We start from the raw sequence: 21,509 nt of genomic DNA, 5'->3' as shown, positions 1-21,509 counted from the left end.
AACCAGAGCATCTCTATAACATGGTGGAAATTAAGCAACCAGCAAATGTGAGGTGAATCCACAAGAGTCAGAAATAATTTGTTCACAAAGACAGGGAACAAATTAAAAAAAAAAAAGCAAATATCTGTTTTCACATTGTACATAATAATGATATAAAAACAATTGTCTATTTTTTTCTTCTTATCCAAACAGAGTGCTTAAAAAAATTGGCTCTAGATGACTGGTGTAATTAAATAACTAAAATGAGTGATGAGAGAGCAGAAGTTAATTAAGATTGAAAACAACACTTCCATTAATTCACTCCATCATAATAAACATCAGAAGTTGTCATGACGGGGGCCAAAATTAAAATGAAGAACTAAGAATGGGGTGAGCATGGGAAGAGTGAGTTTTTTATATGTCTATATAAAAAAGCAGGGTTGGGCAGCAATTTTAAATATCTTAACAGCTTCATTTGCTGCACTGCCAAATCAGAACAGAATAAAATAAGGTAGAAAAAAGGGAAATAAATTATACATAATTTACTAATCTGGGAACAGCTGACCATTATTATTATTATTATTATAATTACCATTACAACACTAGCAAGAAGAGGCAGTTGAAATGAAAAAAAAATACAGTCATCAAATACAAACAAAACCAAAGAAACCCTCTGACATGGAGGATGTGATCAGCTACTCCAAGCATAACCCCAGAGCAAGTCTTCTGAAAGCGAGAAAAACTGAAAAGAATTTTTGATGCGGAGGTGGAAATCAAAAAGGGAAACTAAAGAAAAGGGAGGGAGAAAAAAAGATGGCATGGGGGTGAAGCTATCACACATCCAAACCATTCATTGGAGTATTGTCCTAACTCTTAAATGGCATTTGTTTGTTTGTCATTTGCTTTGCACAAGGTCTTCAGAAGGAGCTTTACACTTCAAGTGGTATGTCTTCAGGCAAAGTAAGGGTATGTCTACAGTACAGGATTAATCCGAATTTAGATAATTTGAATTTGGGAAACAGGTTGTATTAATTCGATTGTGTGCGGCCACACTAAGCACCTTAATTCGGATTTAAACCACATTAATTCGGTGGTGTGCGGCCACACTACCCCATTAACTTAAACACAGTAATTCGGTGGTGTGCGTCCACACTAACCCTAATTCGAATTAACAAAATCGATTTAGGCTCTACTCCGTTCATCGAGGTGGAGTACAGAAATCGATTTAAAGGGCCCTTTAATTCGAATTAACTGGCTCTGTAGTGTGGACGGGTGAAGGGTTAATTCGGATTAAGGCAGCTAAATCCGAATTAAAGTCCTAGTGTAGACCAGGCCTAAGGCCATGATCCTGCAATTGGATCTGTGAGGCCTGACTGCTCCAGGTCTAAAATTTAACTGGCTTCAGGGTCAGGGCCCTGAATCTACTGGTGAGTACTGTGGCCTGGATCCTGCAAATGCTAATGCATCTAGTCCTTACTCACACGAGGAGTTCCAGTGATGCTGATACTGAGCGTCTTCCTGTGAGTAAGGACTAGTGATGTGAGCAAGGATCTGTAGGATGGCGCCCTACATTCACAAACTGTGCCTCAATGGAAAGCTTTTCTCTGTAACATGAGACCGCGCTTCCTAGGACAGAGCTGCTGTTGGAAATCAGAGGTATCCTTTTCCTGTTAGGGTTAGGTAATGCTGCTGCCTGCTGTCTTATCACATGAAACTGGGCACACTCTTTTTAGAGAAGGATCAGAGTCAGGCACCAAAAGATGCTTTGTGTCACTATGTTTACTTCTTTCTTTGAAACAAAGCAGAATTGTCAGTTAGATCGCTGAAAATACAATGGGCTAAATTCTGCCCAGGGTTATATGTGTGCAGCTCCATTGTCTCAAATGTGCATGCCCATGTGTAAACAGGACAGAATTTACAGGTGAGATGACTGAGGCACAGAACAACATTACCAATATCTGTTAGAGCTTGAGGGAATTTATTTATTTTCCTGGTCTCCAACCCTTTTGGAACTTCAAAGGCTCAGGATTTGTGTGCTATACGTCAAATTTTGCTGCCCACTGTGGATGGGAGAATTGCTTCATTGTTATTTTGTTCTTTCTCCTTGCACAAACATCCCACTGATGCCTGTGGGTGTTCCAGGTGGGTAGAGAGAGCAGCGTCTCAGCCAAGATCTGCCTTATGGATCAGCACCAGATTCATCCATTTTGGCTCGTTCTAGAGGTTAGTACTTCCAGTTTGCCTGCCCTGTTCTAAACAAGGGTCTGTTCTGGACATTTTTTATGTTGCCATTTGAAGTGTAAATTAAAAGCAAAGGCTCCTTACAGACCAAGTTGTTTGGAGGATGTGGGATTTCATCCTGAATATGGTTTTTGCTCACAATGGTCCAATATTATTCTTATTAGTACCATAAACACGCACACACAAAAATCCAAGATCATAAAATATTTTTCTCTAAATTTTTTTATGTCTCTCTCACTTTCACCTGAGAACGGCACCTACAGTTTCCTTTAAAAAAAACAAAAGAAAAGAAAACAAAGTCTAATCTCACCAGCTGCTGGTATATTAGGTTCTTCAAGGGATTGTCTAAGACATAACACTGTCCTAACTTAAGACAGAACAAGAAACAAAAGCGACCAACCGGAAAAATAAAATTGAACTAGTTCAGCGCTTTAGTATAAATTTGGCACTTGCTCAAAGACTCAGTGTGGTGTGCAACTGATGAAGAGAAGTCCTCTCTAGAAAGGAAATAATTGCTTGTTGGGGTTTACAGAAACAGACTCCCAACTCCCTTCCCCACCATACACACACATGCGTGCCTCCAACCCTAAATATTCAAAGGAGAAGGGAAAAGGAGGAGGAGGAGGCGGCAGAGGGGTAAAAGGAATTGTCTTTTTTTTTTTTTTTTTAAGGTGCATAACAAAAAAAAAAAAAAAATTTACTTCTCTTTAAACTGTAGCACAAAACAACAAAACACATTCACAAGCCACTTGTTGGCACTGTGTACCTGAGTGAGAATTTCTAGAACATTGTAGAACAAACAGCCATAAAGTTTATTTGAAAAAAAAAATAATAATAAAAGGTCGACGGGTAAGACTTCAGTGCTTGGGTATAGCAGCTGAATTACTGGCATTATTTTACCCATAGCTTATTTCATTCTTTTGTTGTTGTTATCGTCGTTGTTTTCTTTCTTCTGGGCCTTTTTTTTTTAAATGCAGGCTGATGTCTATTAGTCAGCTGATGTCCCAACTAGTTAAGACTAACAGTTAAAGTAACAGTCAGTGTATGAGAAAGTTAATGTGCTTGGCCACTGGTAAGGATAAACCAGGTGGGGCTTTTTTTTTTTTTTTCCTTGAAGTCCTGTAAGGTCACACAATATTTGGACCCTTATCAGTTGGCTTGTCCTGCAATGTGATTTTCACTGTCACTGCCGTAGTCCACATCAGGGTCGTCCTCTTCTTCATCGTACTCGTCGTAGATTTCTCCATTGATGTCATTGGCCTGCATCTCCTCTTTGATGTGCGGCTCCTCGCCTTTGATGCCGTAAGTGCTCTGGATGACAGGCATCCCGGGCTCCGGGCTGCTGGACACACTCGAGTGCTCTGATGGCAGATGGGGGGAGGGCATTCCTGCCATCGCGATGGCTCCTGGGTAGACTACACCGGCGGTGGCGATAGGAATCTGTGCTTGTTGCCTGTTGTTGAAAAATAAAAGGGCATTTAAATACGAGCAGGAGCAAAGAGAGTTCCTATTCCTATAGCATTACAGGCTATAAAGTCACAAGGACTGTCATTATTGGGCTTGGTGGAGTGGGTCCCTAGATGGTCCACACCAGACACCTCCCACCCATAATCTTCCAAGCTTTGACACTTGATCCTATGACTAATGTTAGGCGCCTGAACCAAATCACTGATTCAAACACCACCAAACTCTGGACACGTTTGATCTGTATCTGAACTTTGGAGCTTGCCTAAGGCGCAAGGTTCCTTACTGGGTGAATGGGATGTCTACGAGCACACAGCCAATGACAAACATCCTGCCACCCATGGTCCAACGATTAAAAAAGACCCCCCCCCCCCCCCGCAAAAAAAAGTTGCAGAGTGCAACTAGGGCCAGAAACAAACAGCAAGGTTTTGGTGTCAGGAGAGAGGTGGTGGGTGGAGGGAGTTCCTGAGGGAGTCTGTTCGTGGCATGGGGAAAAGGACCAGGCTTCCATTTGAAAGCCTGACATAGGCTAGGAATGTGGAGTTTATTTAGAAACCTGATGGCTTGTAGGGAGGGGCACAAGGCCTTCTGGGACCCACATGGGAGTCTGGGTGATCCCCAAGACCTCCATGTAACCTTGGAGGTGGCATATGCAATGTCCACAGAGAGGTGGGTGAGGAGAAGAGGGATCATTGATAGGTATGGACAACTCCCTGGAACAGTGAGGGATATTGGTGAAAAGTAGATCCTCTCAGGGATGGCAGATAAAACTAGGAAAAGCCAGACTTAGACATACATTGTTTTAAAATAAATAGAGCAACATCAGTGTTTGATAAAAATCCTCTATAGGACATTTAAGCCTTGGAAACATGTACAAGATAATGAAAGCAGAATTATTTCAGGCCATCAAAATTCCTTTTTCATGTAGAACACTAGCTGTGTTGTACCAGAGTTTATTTCCCTGAGAAGCTCCAGGGTCCTAACAAGCCTAGAGGTTTAAAATTCATGCTCCTTTTGTTTCCTTGCTGCATGAAGTAATTCCATTGCAGTAATACCCTTCAGTACATGCTGCATATTGTAATGTCATCAGTGGTGTGTCCATCTGTACTGAAAAGCCTTGCCACAGGAGACAGGGTGAAATCTCTTGAGATGAACATTTTTAATTAAGAATGAAACCGTCCCCTGTTCCTGAGCCTGACTGTTCACTGACTGCCCAGTAAGCCTTGCACAGCACAGCGATCCCGAAAGACTAAGCAGTCCCAAGCAACTGAACATTTATTTGGAATTATTTGCCACATTTTTAATATACTTGCTTGTTGCTGTCCTAGGGAAGCCTGCTAACCTGCGAGCATCACTTCTTATTTTCAAAACAATATAGTTGCCTCAACTAAGGGCTTAGCCTGTAAATAGGGAGAACATATTTTGCTTTTACTCTTAATTCAACAGAAAGACCTAGCGTTAGCATTTCTGCAACTAGCCTTATTCAGTGTTTTTAAATGGCTTTTAATATGTAATAATAGGAACACTTTGCACTCAAAAACATTTGTTGAGTTTCACAGTTCTTCTGTAATGTTGCTTGCATTTCATAATTGAAGAATAATATCTGCCACTCCTATAGTGCCTTCCATCCAGGGCCGGCTCCAGGCACCAGCGCAGCAAGCAGGTGCTTGGGGCGGCCAACGGGAAGCGGCGGCACCTCCGGCTCTTCGGTGGCAGGTCCCTCAGTCCCTCTCGGGACCTGCTGCTGAATTGCTGCTGAAGAATGAAGCGGCGGCAGTAGAGCTGCCGCTGAAGTGCCGCCAATCACACCTTCCCGCCCCCGGCCGCTTAGGGCGGCAAAAACGCTGCAGCCGGCTCTGCTTCCATCAGAGGATCTCAAAGCTCTTTATAGCCATTGATGTATTAAGGTTCGTGATGGCCCTGTAAGGTAAGCATTTTTAGTCCCCTTTTAGAGATGACGAGGCTGACAGAGATTAAGGGTCAGATTTTCAAGAGAGCCCAGTCCCAACTATTGTGACACTTACAGACAGACTTTCAAAACTCTTGAAAATCTGGCCATTTATTTTGGTGCCTAAATTGTTTAAAAATCTGGCCCTAATGACTTGCACCAGGTCCTGCAGTGAATCAGGGGCAAAGCCAGGAACAGAACCTGACTTCCAGGATCAAATACTGATTGAAGTCAATGGGAGTTTTACCATTGACTTCAGTGGAACCTAGATTTCACCCCCACCCTCTCCCAGTCCCTGCTCTAAATTCTAGACAAACTATCTCCAAAATGTCTTGTTTTCAGATAGGGTACTTGTCAGATTCATCTGGAAAGTTAAATAATAATATTAAAAACATTGCAAGATTAGTTAAAAAAAACTGTAAAGCCATGCATGTCAGCAAGATAAGCGGTATTTGGGGGGCTCTGTTGCCACCTATCTTTCTCAGAAAGACCCTCCCTCCTCTTTTTTCTAATCTCTTGATGCTGAATGTTGGCTGACTTCCCTATGTTTGTTTCAGTGCTTACTAGTGGGATCACTGAACCTGCCAGCACCACAGGGTTAAGCAGCTCAAATTTCTCTGTTGAGCTGCTTATTATAACAATGTACACTGTAGCTGTTCAAAACACCGTCTAAGGACACTTAACGGTAACCGGGCAGCTATTTTCCCCTTTCCTGCTATTCATACCCATTAACTAGAGACAGGTGACCCGGTTCTGGTACAATAAAAAACAGCATTCCTTTTTCACCCCAAAAGGGAAACAGAGCCCAGATTCCAATTTTTCTAAGGCTAGTTGACTTTTTTTTTTTTTTTTTTAAATAAAAACAATTTTTTTGTGTAGCTCTGTGTTTCCTGGACCAGCTGTGGAAATATCACAAGAACGTCTGTCCTTGCAATACTTCTCACCTATCTGTAGCCAAAACCAAACAGTAGTTGCAGAAAGAACCTTCCAGGCAGGTTTCTAGATGAAAAAGCAGAGAACTAAGTCTTGACAAACATACAAACTTTTGGATGTTTCTCTGAACCAATCCTCTTGAGATTTGAACCCCTCACTAGCATTCAGCTTACCACAGAGCAAAAGACTCTCTGGCACTGCTAATGCCCTTGGACTGAAGTAATCTCATCACATGTGACTAGTGTGAACTGGTTGAGGATGTTTTATGCCTACATCCTCACTGACCTTACTAGCAAGGCTCAACCTGCCATGGGCATTCAGGTCTTCAATAGCATTGCTGAGCAATGTTTTAGCCGACGGCTTGCTGAACCCCTTGAATGTGAGCTAGTGTTTCTGGCCTTGGGAGCTATAGACACTAACAGATTAACTCATATAGATTCTGTAAAACACCATAATGAGTAATACTTAGCACATATGTGGTGCATTTCATCCGAAGATGTGGTCAAGATGGGCAAGTATCATTATCTCCATATTATAGATACGGAAACTGAAGCCCAGTTGGCCAAAATTAAATAGCAGAGCCATGGACAGATCTCCTGACTTCCAGGTCACAGCTATATGGACCACATGGCCTTTAAAGATGAGCTTCATATTATGTTAGTGTGATGGGGTGTATCAGGCCCTTTGAGGCCCCCTGCTGGAGGTCTTGCAGTCCTGCCACACCCCACCCTAGGAAAAGGAGCAGTGAATGAGGGTCCTCCAGGCCTGCCTAGAAATGCTGCAGGGAAGCAGCCAATCAGAGCATAGCAGGCTCAGATAAAAGGAGCTGCAGGGGCTGAGCAGGTCAGTGGCTGGCTGGGACCAGAAGGGGGAAGAAGGACTGGAAGGCTACAAAACTCCATTGGTAAAGAGGCCTGCGAGAGACTGTGCTTAAGCAGGGAAAAGACAGAGACCCCTGAGATAAGGGTGAAGAGGAAGGGGTTACATGGGAAGTGGCCCAGAGAATAGCAGCAGCACCAGAGTTAAAGGAAGCAGCACATGGCTACTATTTGTAGGGTCCCTGGGTTGGGACCCAGAGCAGTCAGCGGGCCTAGATTCCCCGGCCACCGGAGAAGCGGCCTAAGCCCCAAGGAGAGAATAAGACTCTGCATTAAAAGCCTAAGAAAGGGGCTGGGGATTTAAATAGGCCCAGTGATGGGCTGAAGACCCTGAAGCAGGCCAACCATATGTTGAACTTTATTTCCCCCAGAAGGGGACTGGAATTAAGGAGTAACCTGGCTGGACAGCTGGGATGCCACAGAACCACTGAGAACAGAGTCTCCAGGGAGAAAGTGCTGGGGGCACTGCTCTATACCAGGCTTTGGACAGACTTAAAGCTAGCCCAGAAGGGCCAAGAACTGAGCCCCGAAGGCAGGGCTGCAGATACCAACCAGAGCATAGTGAAAGGCCCTGCTGGAGTTTTGATACCCCGGAAGGGGTTTGTTTGTTTCTTCACATATTGACAATGTGTGACCTGGCTGGAGGGCTGGGCCACTAAAAACCCACCTGATGAGGTTAACAGCTGACAGGGGGCGCCGGGAGCTGAGAGAACGAGTGCAGGTTCACACCCAGCCGACAGGAGGCGCTCACGAGAGGTGAGAGTCCTCCGTCATAGTTAGCAACACATTATTTACCTCGTAATAAAATATGACATTTACAGCTCTGAAACAAGGACAACCCCAGAAAAACAATTTCTACTGAAATAAAAGATATGACAGGCCCATACCCAACATTAAAATACTGCCTCATCTCTTGTCGCCTGTTGCGCATGATTGCCTTGTACTCGCCGATCCGCAATTTTTTGCCATCCACAAGACAGGTGCGCTTCGGCCTGGGCTTGTATTTATAGTCTGGGTATTTCTCCAGATGTTGCTTGCTGAGTCGGGCCTGCTCCTCATAGTATGGCTGCTTCTCTAGGTTTGTCATAGCTTTCCAGCGAGATCCTGTCACAAGAAGAATGAGAAATGAGAACCCTTCCCCTTTCCCATTCAGAGAAGGACAAATAAGCAGGTCATTAAGAACAAGATACCCCCGGTCCTGTGGCTTTGGGCTGTGAAACAGCGCTTTTAGATAAGGAGGGTCACAGCTAGTTTTTATTTGGCAGGTAAACTTCCAGGTTATGCCCATGTGATGCAGGTAGCTTTGTACGTGGCATTCTTTCCTTTTTGAGTCAATATTTTATGGACACTGCTGCTACACATAGATGAGACATAACCCCAAGGTCCTGACCACAGTAATTATTAAAGCTACCTGACACTTTGTAAAAGTAGGTTGCGAATCTCAATGGCTTGGGCAAAGTCCCATTCGCCTGTTTAGATTCTAGTCTGCCTGTGTTCCTCTGTAGTTTCATTTAAGCATGGTACTCATCTTCACTTCATGTTCTAATGTTCCTGTGTGCTACGAACTAGCTGCTGCATTCCACCCTGGGCTGGATTAAAATATAGGCATGCTGGGGCCTTGGTTCCTAAGGTCAGGCTTACATCAAAGTCTAAGCTTTCATTTTTTTAAAACAAGTATCTTTCTAGCTCTCATGGTTATAACAAAAAGCTTGAAAACATGAACTGAGCATAACCAATGTGCTGAATTCTGCCTGAGTCTTCAGAGAGCCTGAAACAATAGCTCTGAGAGATATGAATTGTCCAGTGCATCCCAGTGAGGTGTTAACTCCAAAACCCTCTACAGTGGGAAGGACTCTGTATATAGCAGGAGGTGAAGAATGCAGTGGGCCTGGCTCACCCATTACAGAAATAGGTTTGAGAGGGCTCCCCTGCTTCTATCTCTGCCTCTCTGGGGCCAGAACAGACACCTGCTGCTACTCCTGGGGTGAAGTGGGATGAGTGAGAAGAAAGGGCCATGCCTTTGCCTTTCCCTATCTGGGAAGGAAGTTCCCTGCCATCAGCACACCATTTGGGGTCAGGGTTATGATGTGGGGCTGTGGCACAGGAACCCTCATGTTGTGGTGTGACTAGGGCCCTAGATTGCTCCCATTCAAGCCTGGGTAGTTCCCATATAATCCCATAAAGTACCAAGCTAGAGTCTGGTTCTTTGGGATGAAAGATCCTATTTAAGTATAAGGCAGTGGCTCTCAACCTTTCCAGACTACTGTTCCCCTTTCAGGAGAATGATTTATCTTCCGTACCCCCAAGTTACACCTTGCTTAAAAACTACTTGCTTACACAGTCAGACACAAAAATACAAAAGTGTCACAGCACACATTAAAAAATTGCTGACTTTCTCATTTTCACCATATCATTATAAAATAAATCAATTGGAATATAAATATTTTACTTACAGTTCAGTGTATAGTATAAAGAGCAGTATAAACAAGTCATTGTATGAAATTTTAGTTTGTACTGACTTCGCTGGTGCTTTTTATATAGTCTGTTGTAAAACTAGGCAAATAGCTAGATCAGTTGATGTACCCCTGGAAGACCTCTACGTACCCCCAGGGATACACATACACCGGGTTGAGAACCACTGGTACAAGGTATTATTAAAAAGAATCCAGAGGAGCAAAAGATTTGTTCCCATGTGACAAATTAGCAGTTGGAGACAGAGCATTAATATACAATATTTTGATAACTACTGTATAAATTAAAATATTCCTGCTTCACTGGGATGATCATTAACTTTCGCTCTGTGCTGCTGTGTATATGCTGGGTGAATAGTAGAAAAATGAGTATTTTATTTAAAAATGTCTCATGAAATTTATAAAGTGAAAATTAAAAAAAACAAAAACAAAAACAAATAGCTAATGCCTGAAAAAATGCAGCAAGATACCCGGAATAAAAAATGCTTTGGAAATTATTCAATGAACTTTAGGATTGCTTCAGGACAAGATCCATTCCAGGCAACATCGATGGCCCAAACTGTGAAATATATGCCCCAGAAGGAAAAACTGGTTGGAAAATAGTCCATTTTCCTACTGGAAACAAGTCTGCATAATTTCTCAACATAATGGGTTCAGAATGTCATATTTGACTTACAGTACTTTCCTTTTTTGTTACTCATTCTGTACTTAGCTCATGCTATTACTCATAGTGTTCTTAGCTCACTGTGCTCCCAAAACTGTCTTTTCAATATAAAAAAGCACAGTTCTCTCTTCCTTATGAAGAAAACAGTCTGATTCTTTCAGGAAAGTGCCCTTGGGAAGACAGAGCCCACTGGCTGATATCAGTTTTCTCGGTGCTCTGCTTTGTTGAAGCTTCATTCCAAACTCCAGTATGGGTTTCTGTAATGAAAGACTAATAGGCTGAGTAGAGAATACTGATCCTACCTCACATCTAATGGTAATCGACCTATGGAAAAATGTCTACTCTGAACGGAGCAATGAAAAGTCATCCCTTAGTACAATTAGTGTGGAGTCAATCATGTACCCTTTACTGCCAATGCATGAAAGAGCATGGAAAGCAGCTTGGTGGTCTCCTGAAGAGAAAAGCCATTTCCTAGTGGTTATAGCCAGGAAACTGACTGTAAAAACTGACACTGACATTCAATAGCTACTTCTTTCCCACTGACTACCAAATCCTGATCAGGTTAGCTGACAGAGTGATAAACAGCTGGGAACTGCCAGAACCTGGTCCACCCATGCAGCTGACCCAGGGGAAGCCTGTGTGGTAATGTAGTTGGGGCCTAAAATTGTTGGTGTTACACATTTGAGAGTTAGGGCCAGATCCTGCAAATAGGTTTCTAGGGTGCGAAGATGTGGATCCATTTTCAGGATTTATCCCTTCTTCAGTATACTGGCTTCTCTAAAGTCTGAGGAAGTCACAAAGTAACGCTAAGTGAATCTAGAACCCGTAGGCCATAAACACCATTTTAGCACCTACTGGTTTAAAAATAATAGTTTATGCTGACAAACAGTTTTCATTAATAAATAATAAAGCTGAAAACCTAAAAGACTTTTTTTTTAAAGTATGTTAAATATCAAGAAGAGAAGGCACCACAGGCTATTTCAGACTCTCTGATGAGTGAAGTGAAAGCATGTGCACGTGAGTTTAGTGGTAAATGTGCATATGGACAAAGAACTGAAGAGGTCAAAGATCAAAAAACATTTGTTAGGAAGGATATGTACAAATCTCACCTACAGCTTGGCACTGCCACATGTAATTATTGGTGATCATTTGCACTTATATCTGACTCCTAATGCTCTACATATGAAATGACTAATAGTTATATATAAGTTCTCCCCCCCTCCCATTAAGTATCTTGTATTTACAAAAACAATAAATATGTAAATATACAAGCAGATACGTAATATATGCGGTATATATCACAAACTAAATTAATATTCTGAATACCCCAAAGTTACCACTGTTAGTTTTGGGAATAAATGGATCATAGAAAAACATAACAGAATAATGAACGTAAGCCTTCATCCTGCAAAGACTTATGCATGTGCTTAGCTGCACACACTGAATTCTCTGACAATGCAGGATTGGCGCTATAGTGCTGTGTATGTATTTAAATGAATATATCCAATAAAATCAGCCTTGTAAAATTCTGATGAAAATGTTCTGTCCACACACAAAATTTACTTAAACCATCTTTAACTGTGTTGACTGATGCCAGTAGCCCCAATTCTCCAATCGGATCTGGGAAGGCAGACCTCCGTGCATAAAGTTAAGCACATGCATACATTTTTGTAGGCCCAAGGCCATAGGTACTGACATTTTCATCTATATCTCAATTTGTAATATTTATACATAAATGTCATTCATTATTTTCCCCCTTGCAAGCTACAATCTCAATAGCGCAAAAATCCTGGCAGCCTCACCTCTCTTCCTAGCAAATATTTAATAGCTGCCTCCTGCAGTGATACCTCCTATTACTGTGACTTTATTGTTTTTACAAAATATACTAAAGATCATTTACTAGTGTATTTTGAAGTATCATAAATAATTAAAACTCAACTATGCTTGTCAAAATAAATAAAAAGCAGATTTTGTGATGAAGTATCCTTGATTTTCTGTTTATCGTTTTCATTTGCTTACTTACTAATATGCAAAATTTGGCATGCTGCCGCGGGTCTCAGTATGAATTGTTCATATTCTAGAGTGTGTCTGTCAAATATACATAGATAAAGAATGAGACCCAGATCTTTATGCCCGTGTAAGACCTGATGAAGTCAATGGGAGTATGTGCAGATTCAGGGGTCTGCCTGCACAGGGCACATAGCATGATCAAGGCTACTGTCATCAATCAACACAATAAAGTTAGGTAAGTACATTTTTTGCTTGGGCAGAATATTTTCATGATAAGTTTTGCAAGGCTAATTTTATTTTATATGTGTATATAAATACCCACACACATTACTGCCAATCCCAAGCAAAAAATCAAAAATCATGAGATTTTTAAAAAAATCTCATTACATTTTGGGTGTTTTTTATGTGACTTCTGGTTTTTGTGCCTTTAGTGTGTGCCTGGGTCACATTGTCAAGTTTTTCTCTGTATGCTCTCTGTATGTGTGTATATATATCTCCTCAATATATGTTTCACTTTATATGCATCCGAAGAAGTGGGCGGTAGCCCACGAAAGCTTATGCTCTAATAAATCTGTTAGTCTCTAAGGTGCCACAAGTACTCCTGTTCTTTTTGCGGATACAGACTAACACAGCTGCTACTCTGAAACCTGAAGTTTTTCTCTATAACCATGAAGAGCAGAAATTACTTTTTTTTAAAAAATGATAGCTACGCTTCTCACAATCTCATGAACATGGTAGCTAGGGCTCTAAGAAAAATTTCTAGATATCATGAGACTCATGATAAAATTGCAAGAATTGTCAACACTGCATATAGCTCCAATCCTGCTTTGGGATCTGTGCACACACATTGCTGCACCCACATGGCACCCTGATGACATCAGTGGTCATCTGCAAAGATCTGCATGCACAGATCACTGAATATCAGGGTTGGAAGGGACCTCAGGAGGTCATCTAGTCCAACCCCCTGCTCAAAGGAGGACCAATCCCCAGACAGATTTTTACCCCAGTTCCCTAAATGCCCCCTTCAAGGATTGAACTCACAACCCTGGGTTTAGCAGGCCAATGCTCAAACCACTGAGCTACCCCTTCCCCCATGAGCTAAGCCTCCCCCCAGGCTCAGAGTGTACATCCATACAAACATACATATATAGTACAGGTAGAGTTGGTAATACCACATAGAGTTAAGATGCTGTTTTCAGTTGCTTATAACTCTGCAAAACTTTAAACATCCAGGCTGAAATTTTAGATGCTGGGTGTCTGCCTCAGGCTGATTTTTTTTTTTTTTGGATTGATATAGACCCATGGTTTTCAACCTTTTTTCATTTGCAGACCCCTAAAACATTTCAAATGAAGGTGTTGACCCCTTTGGAAACCTTAGAAATAGTCTGCAGACACCAGGTTGAAAACCACTGATATAGACACCTGCATTAGTGGAGTAGAGATTTGGGAGGTAACTTCCTATGTTACCTTTTATAAATCTCCGTATGTATATTGTAGATCTATTTCTAAAATTAATTTATATATATTTTAAAGCATATCTAAGGAATAAATTATTAAAATTTAAGGGGATCCAGCAGACCAGTTTTTTTTAACAGATTTCTTAACAATTTAATAAAAAACCTAATCTCCACAACTTCAAGTTGCAATGAACAGATGGATGACAAACGTATGCACAGATGAATTTAGTGACAAATCTGTGTATCTAATTTTTATGCTTAAAACATAATACCATAGTGTCAAACATAATCCCTAGAGAATTCTAGTGCAGCGAAGGGCACTCCTCTCATTTCACTATAAAAATGACCCCGGCTCAGTGGCAACCCCATCTAAGCCGCTCTCAGCGACAGTGCTGCTCTGTGACCCCACTGTGTAGCCGCACTGCTTAAAACATATATAATAATTGTGGCTTTTCACAAAGAGACCCAAACACCTGGTTGATCTGTAGGTTTCTAGTTGCTCACCCTTCACCAGAGAGCTCCCTGCTGACTTCAAAAGACTGGCCTTTTGCAATTGAGGAAAGACCTTTGTAACATTTCTGTCAAGAAAAAGGATATCAGGGCATCCCTCTCTATTGCAGAGGAGGAAGGTTAAAAAAAAAATTAAATGTGATGCTGGAAAGGAAAAGAAACCACATCTCTTACTGTCTTCAAACATAGTTTCTTCCTCTATCTGGCAGCAACACAGTATAGAGTTTGGAGTCAGCTATGTTGTCTGTCACCTCTACAGGATCTGTAATGAATTTGCACATTTTACTCCAACTACTGTATATCTAATCAGAAAAAGATGTCCCCATATCCCCCTGATCTAGCGCCAAACAGTAAAAGGTGATTCCTTATGTTAACAATTTCAGCAGAATGGCTTATTAAAACCAGATTTTAGGGTATTATAAAATGCTTAGAAGCCCTTTAAAATGTCAACCAGAATCCCCAGAGACTGTGTAAAATGTCAACCTAGCTCAAGCGCCTGTTTTAAGCAGAATGAATTAGCAGCGTGCTGTCGGAAGTTGTTATCCAAAACAATCAGTTAAGAGGGAAAACATCAAGCTCTCTTTGTACTTTCGATATGAAAAAGGCCATTCAGAATGATCTTTGTAGATTTTTGAAGCTGATTAAAAGGCAGGTTTAATCAGGCCTACTCTAAATTTATAGACAGACCAAAACTGTTACTGCCTCTGGACCCTAGTCTAATCACATCACACACCTGTAACCAGTCTAATCCCTTTTAACCAGTATACATTTATCTTACCACCAATTTAGCCTTCTTGTCCTGTTCCTCTAACTAATCTAATCAGCTCACGCCACCCTTTTAATCAAGGGATAATGTCGTATCAGAACCAATATGTGCTGCCTCTTAAATTAATTTAATCTCGTCTTTAATTCCACCCTGCTGCTACCTTATCATAATATCACTCTAACCAATCTAACCTTATCTTCTAATACCTCTGACCAGTCTAACCTCAGCATAGTCACCCCTCTAACTAGTCAAGCCTTTTTAACATTGTCATTATATCCAATTAAATTTCTCATGCCATTCCAAAAACCAGCCAGACCTTACTCAGGCAAATATTTTCATGCTCACACTTTTAGCCCCCCACCCCTCTTGCCTCATATATAAAATGTATAATAGCACAACACTGTATCGATAGAAAAGTGTAACATCTTAGATTTACTCACCGATAATTTATTTTAGAAACAAATGAGGGTAATTCATTGGCCTCTGAGAGCTTGATCCACAACAGGACTTAGGCACCTAAATCCCAGAATCAGGCCCCACTTGAATTCACAAAACCCCTGCTCAGCTGTCACCAAACCTGTAGGCGCCTAAAATCGCTCAGTGATTTTTCCTGTATAAGTTGCGTAGGTGCCTGTGTTTCTGCCTCTGAGCATGTGTACTGCAGTCCCATGACAGGCAGGATGCCTATGCCCTTGAGTGATTCAGGAACTGGGGGAAGATAGGCATTCCTCTGCCTAAGTCAGCTGCAGGCCTGGTTTGATAAGCGGCCTCAGACCTTGCTTACCAGATTGAGCACCTATAGGCAAGTTTACATAAAATGGCAAGAAAGGGAGGACCTTGCCTATAGCCTAGTTGTTAGGCACTCACCTGAGACATGGGAGACGTCCAGTTCAAGTCTCCCCTCCACCTGAGAGGTAGAAGGGAACTGAGCTGGCGGTTGCTACCTCTGAGGTGAATGTCCTAACCACTGGGCTGTGGGGTATTCTGATGTGAGGCTCCCTCAGGTTTAGCTGTTGCACTGTGGATAAGTAATTTTAAAGACTCACTGGAGCAGGGGGACTGGATCCTGAGTCTCCCACCTCCCAGGTAAGTACTTTAAGCACAAGGCGACAGAGTTATTCTCCTGCATGCTCATGTTTGTTCTCTCTCTCTAGAACAATGATTCTTTTATTATGTAGCCACAATGGAACAGCTTCAAGAGGAGAGATTGAGGAAACCCAACCCCAGGCTATCCAGTGATTAGAACAGAGGTGGGCAAACTATGGCCCGCAGTAACCTCCAGCCCGGCTCCTGAGCTCCTGGCCGGGGAGGCTAGCCAGCCCCTGGCTCCTCCCCTGCTGCTCCCCCTCCCCGCAGCCTCAGCTCACCCCGCCGCCGGCGCAATGCTCTGCGCAGCTGCAGAGCCACGGCCTGACCCTGCTGACTTTTGTGAATCTCATTCTACGGCGCCCATCTCTCTCCATTCACTGAATAGAGAGCCTAGGTGCCTACTCAGGCTTTGAGGATTCCAGTGATTTTCTAGGCACCTAAAAGTTAGGCATGGCAACGCTCAGCCTCCTCATGCCTATGTTCCTTGGTGAATCTAGCCCTATGAGCCAAATTCAGTCCTCAGTTATTCTCTTTCTACTCTTCAAAGTGTCCCAAGGTTCTAATGTAGGGCAGAATTTGGCCTAAGTGTTTAAGTAAGTATAGAAAGGTCTGAAGACTGGTGCATGGGATTTACTAGCAGATATCCGTGGCAAATATGTATTGTGTGGGATACGGAGAGTGGATGGGGATATACACATAAGTTCTGATGTTTCTTCTCTGATTAAGTGAATTTTCTCAGAATATCCTTGGTGTATGGATCATGCATTAGAGAGACGTAATATGACTGAAATATCATACTACCAGTTTTTTTTTTAAAAGAGACATATTTTAGAATACAGGACCTTTCATCTTTAGATCATTCATTTGAACACAGCACACTAGGTTATGAATCAGATACTGTGGTGGGCAGCCTTATAAACAAATTAGATAAATAAGAGTCAGTAAACAAAAGCTGTCACCAAAAAATGTAACAAAAAGTCATCTTATAATTATTCAGTGGCTCGTGGGAATGAGCTGGAGTTCTTTGTCTAGTTCCTGATAGGCCAGTGTCTTCATGCCAAAAACACCACCACAACTGGCAAGCTGAACGGGCTCTCCAGATCATGGCTGATGCATACTGTTGGGCAGCATGGTGAACCTTGTATTGCTGTTGTCCTTGCCAAAACTATAACGTGGATAAGCAGAGGGTCTATGAACTATCAGTCAGGCCCTAAAATCTCTAAAATATTCAGTCAAAACCAAGGAGTTCTGCTACAGAAAATACAGTGCTCTATTAATTTCCTTACCCAGTATCTTGCTAATGTTGGAGTTGTGCATGTCAGGGAAGGCTTGAAGGATCTTCCTTCGCTCATCTTTAGCCCACACCATGAAGGCATTCATTGGACGCTTGATATGGGGTTCATTACTTCCACGCCCTCTGGATTCCCGATAAATTCTAGATTCTGAGACACCTGCACTTCCTAAAAAGAGGGGAGAAAATCATACCTAATTTGTGCTTTCAGTAACCTTCATCACATAGGGCACATTCAATAAACATATGTTCAAACTGCATTCACCATGCTTTCTCTTCTCCTTGAATCCTTCAAGTGTATCATATTCTTTTTTCTTGTGTCTAGTTTATAACTATATTGGTCAAATATAGTAGGATATGGTATAAATCTGATCTGATGAAGAGCCACATTCATTTTTGCAGACAAAAAATGTAAAGCTCTTTTAACGTTCTTTTACTGCTTAATAATCTAAAAAACCCAACTTTTATGAATGGAGGTTTGTTTGTTTGTTTGTTTTCTAATTTACAATATGTTGAATGTATTACATTACCTGTTTCCTGCCTCCTTTGTAATGAGAAGGGTGTTAATATATGGCAACATTAGGTGGGGCTTTTTTAAGCAAGTCTTTAACTAGCAAATGAACGTTTGCACAGCTGCCTTTGCTTGTGCTTACACCTCCACAATAACAAAAGCAATAGCAGAGATAGAAAAAAGCATTAAGCTTGCTTCATCACATCCAAACAAGCTCCCACAGACCTAGCATATGCATCATCTATAGATGATCAGATCTATAATCTGTGTGATCTCAGTTATTCAACATCTCTTTATTTCCTTTTCTTCATTTTTACACTCATAAATGTGTTCTTGGTCCAGCCTTGACAAATGGGGTGCATGACACAGAATGATAAAATTGCCCCTGGACCTAAAACACCACAATATGAATAATTTCTCCTGCCTTGGTTAGTGGCCATTCCTCACTTATCCCAGCCCTTCACTCCTATCCCCCCAAAAGGAGTTTGTGTTCTTCTGCACATACATAACTAGAAATAAGGACAGGTAATTCCTACTGACCGTCAGAATCCCCACTCATGTTGAAATCCATCATAGCATGGCTAAATTTCCCATCTTCATTCTGTTTTACTGCCAGCTGTTGAGTCAGGCTCTCCAGTGTTGTTTTGTCCTGTATGGGGAAGATGACTGGACTTGGATCAGGAAATCCAATTGCAAAGTTCATAGGTAATTTAGAAGAATTGGGAGGGAAGGGGAATAACAAACCTGAAGAGTTTATTGGGAAAAGGCTTTAAAAACACACACACACACGTTTTTTCAGGGATGGATTTGATTTAAGAGTCTACTATTCCATTTTAAAATTTGGCTGATTAGGTAGTGATGAGTGAACCTTGTAAGGCTGTAAAGTTTGGTTCAGTTAAGCACCCAAAACTTTGGATGCACGACGCATATTGGACCTCTCTACACTCCTGAGTCGTCAAAACTGGTTTGGAAATCGAGAAGGTGCAGGCTTTCTTGCAGTATATCTGCAGCTCCATTTCTCCTCCCAGCCTAAACTCAAAATGCAGAGACCTGCAACATTTCTCTTAATTGTTTTTATTAGTATTTTTGGAAGCAATCTATGGAAGCAAATACTAAGATTAAACTTTTTCATGTCCCAGGAAAGATTCAGTGTCGACTCAATCTGAGTTTTGGGCAGTGGTTGGTGTTCTCATCTAGAATGTCTGCCCCATCCCTGTCACAACTATCTATGACATGGAAGAAATGGGGTCCCTGGATTGCAGCAAGACAGTATATGCTGCAAATTAAAGAAATTGGTCAGACTACAATGTCTAAAGATACTGCCAGCACTATATCCCAAGGCAAATAATTCCAACATCCTATTCAATACATCCCTTCCTCTTTTTGAATTGCTTAAATCTACCAATGCAAAGGAGTTCCATTTTCCATCTATCTGCTGTTTGTACTGAGGTATGTTCTGCATTAATATTCTATTTTCTTGGCAATAATCTGTGTAAGAATAAATCTTTCTGGAAAACAATACCATATTTTCAAAATGTAGACAGTTTTCCTTTTGCAAAGCTAACAAAATGGTATCGTGTCAAATTATAAGTGACTCTGGTTGAAAAAATCCTTTTGAGCTTTCTTCTGAAGGAAAATTTACCACTCTGTTGATATATGTTCCTTTCTTGATGACTGTCAGATTTCAACAAAACTAAAAAACAACATTAGATCACCAGGCAATCTGGGACCCTAGAATGATTATATGTAGCCTGATAATTCATCATATTGTAGAAGAAAGCAGGAAAGAAAAAAACCAAAAACAAATGGAGAGGTGATTCATAAATTTGATCCTGGGTTCAACCAAAGATTTAAACTCATGTATCTTGTATTTGAGAAGGCTTTTCTTAAAATTTAGAAATGAACCTCAAACCACACTTCTGCTTTGAACACCCCAAAGCTTTATGTAATATTGTGTTAACTCCCTATCCCTCCCCAGTGTCTTCCATCTTGGCTCACCTCTGCACTTCTGGGTTCTGGCTGCAATTGGATGCATTACTGCCAAAACAATGCAAGACAAACTGTTCTTGTGGTATTTCCAATCCAACTAGAAACAGCAGGGCCAGCCTAGCACAAGCGAGAAAGTGTTTGTGACATTTCCAGCCACATCAGATTCAGTTAGTTTGGAGATGCTTCAAATAATCACCCAAGCTTTTCAGGTGTATAACTGAACCAAACTACTTACCCTTCTTAAGTTAGTCCATCACTCATTTCCAACACAATGTGAGAGTATTCAGAAAGAGAGTCAGTAATGAGTTTACTTTGTTTCCCCCTGCAATGGATCTCATATCTATAATGCAAGTCAATGGTTTTCTCAAGAAACAATTTACCCTCAACTTCCCTAGACCATAATGATATAGTCCAAATCTATTTAGGACAGAAGCCATTTTAAAAAAAAGTCACTGTCAGCCTAAAGTATCAAAAACTTCCACTGTCTTCTGATATTTGGGTATATGATGGGATTTTTAAAATTCTTTTTTAGATTAAAACATGATTTTTCCTGAATCATGTATAAACCTCTTAGAGAAACAGAGCTGAGAGCGCAAAGACCACTGGCTTAACAGCTCTTCTTTATGTAGTAAATGCAGCTCTTAAAGTTGGGGGCAGTTACATTCAGAACCACATTCTACCAACATGATTTGATTCAGTCTTAAAGTCATGGAATATTCCGCCGTGCCATCTACAAAGCACACACTGGGTATGGGTTGTTATCAGGGTTTGACTTAACAAGTCTACAGATAATATGAAGCTGTCCATCTTGCAAAGAATCTGGCATTTTGAGGTTCAGCCACATTAGATGAAGTGTAAGAGAGGAAAAATGGTCATCGGAGGGTAGAAAAGAACAACAGAAGAATGCCGACTTCTTGAGCTGCACTGTTCAGCCACATGGCTTTGAGCTGACTCACCAGAAGGCTCAAAGGTACAAGTGTTCAGAGGGAAGTCCAGACTACATTTCAGCATCAAGGCAATCCCTAACCTGCTGCTACTAAAACATGCAGTATAATAAAATAATTCAATTAGTAACTATAAAGTGGAAGTTGAGCTAATTCTCTCAGGATATCACTCCAAAACAGATGATGTCAAAACAGAACGCTGCGCTTTTGTCATGCCCCTTTGTGCCATGACTTACATTAACCACCAGTCAGTCCAAGAGCAGGGAAAGGGAGAGGATGGCATATGGGGGCTGAGGAGGGGGAGAGAGGGAATGTGTTATTTATCTTTAATTACAATACATCAGAACAGCCTGTAAGTCAAAAA

The 21,509-nt window shown here is 41.4% G+C and overlaps 1 protein-coding gene across 2 annotated transcripts in view; it reads right to left on the bottom strand.

Moving 5' to 3' along the window:
• Positions 1 to 2,895: 2,895 nt before the first annotated feature.
• SOX5 (SRY-box transcription factor 5) overlaps positions 2,896 to 21,509 on the bottom strand; it is a 267,225-nt gene continuing 248,611 nt past the window's right edge. For both annotated transcript variants that reach the window (XM_029911672.1, XM_024203263.3), the window contains exons 10-13: positions 18,753 to 18,861; positions 17,697 to 17,870; positions 8,331 to 8,547; positions 2,896 to 3,673 (exon numbers count right to left, since the gene is read on the bottom strand). In XM_029911672.1, coding sequence (XP_029767532.1) covers positions 3,370 to 3,673; positions 8,331 to 8,547; positions 17,697 to 17,870; positions 18,753 to 18,861 — 804 coding nt within the window. In that variant the 3' untranslated portion in view covers positions 2,896 to 3,369. The remainder of the gene's footprint in view (positions 3,674 to 8,330; positions 8,548 to 17,696; positions 17,871 to 18,752; positions 18,862 to 21,509) is intronic.

Source organism: Terrapene carolina, unplaced genomic scaffold (genome assembly GCF_002925995.2).
Source record: "Terrapene carolina triunguis isolate 2854851 unplaced genomic scaffold, T_m_triunguis-2.0 Scaffold112, whole genome shotgun sequence".
NCBI lineage: Eukaryota > Metazoa > Chordata > Testudines > Emydidae > Terrapene > Terrapene triunguis.
Note: the sequence above shows the minus strand (reverse complement) of the source record. Positions and strands in the feature narration are given on the sequence as shown.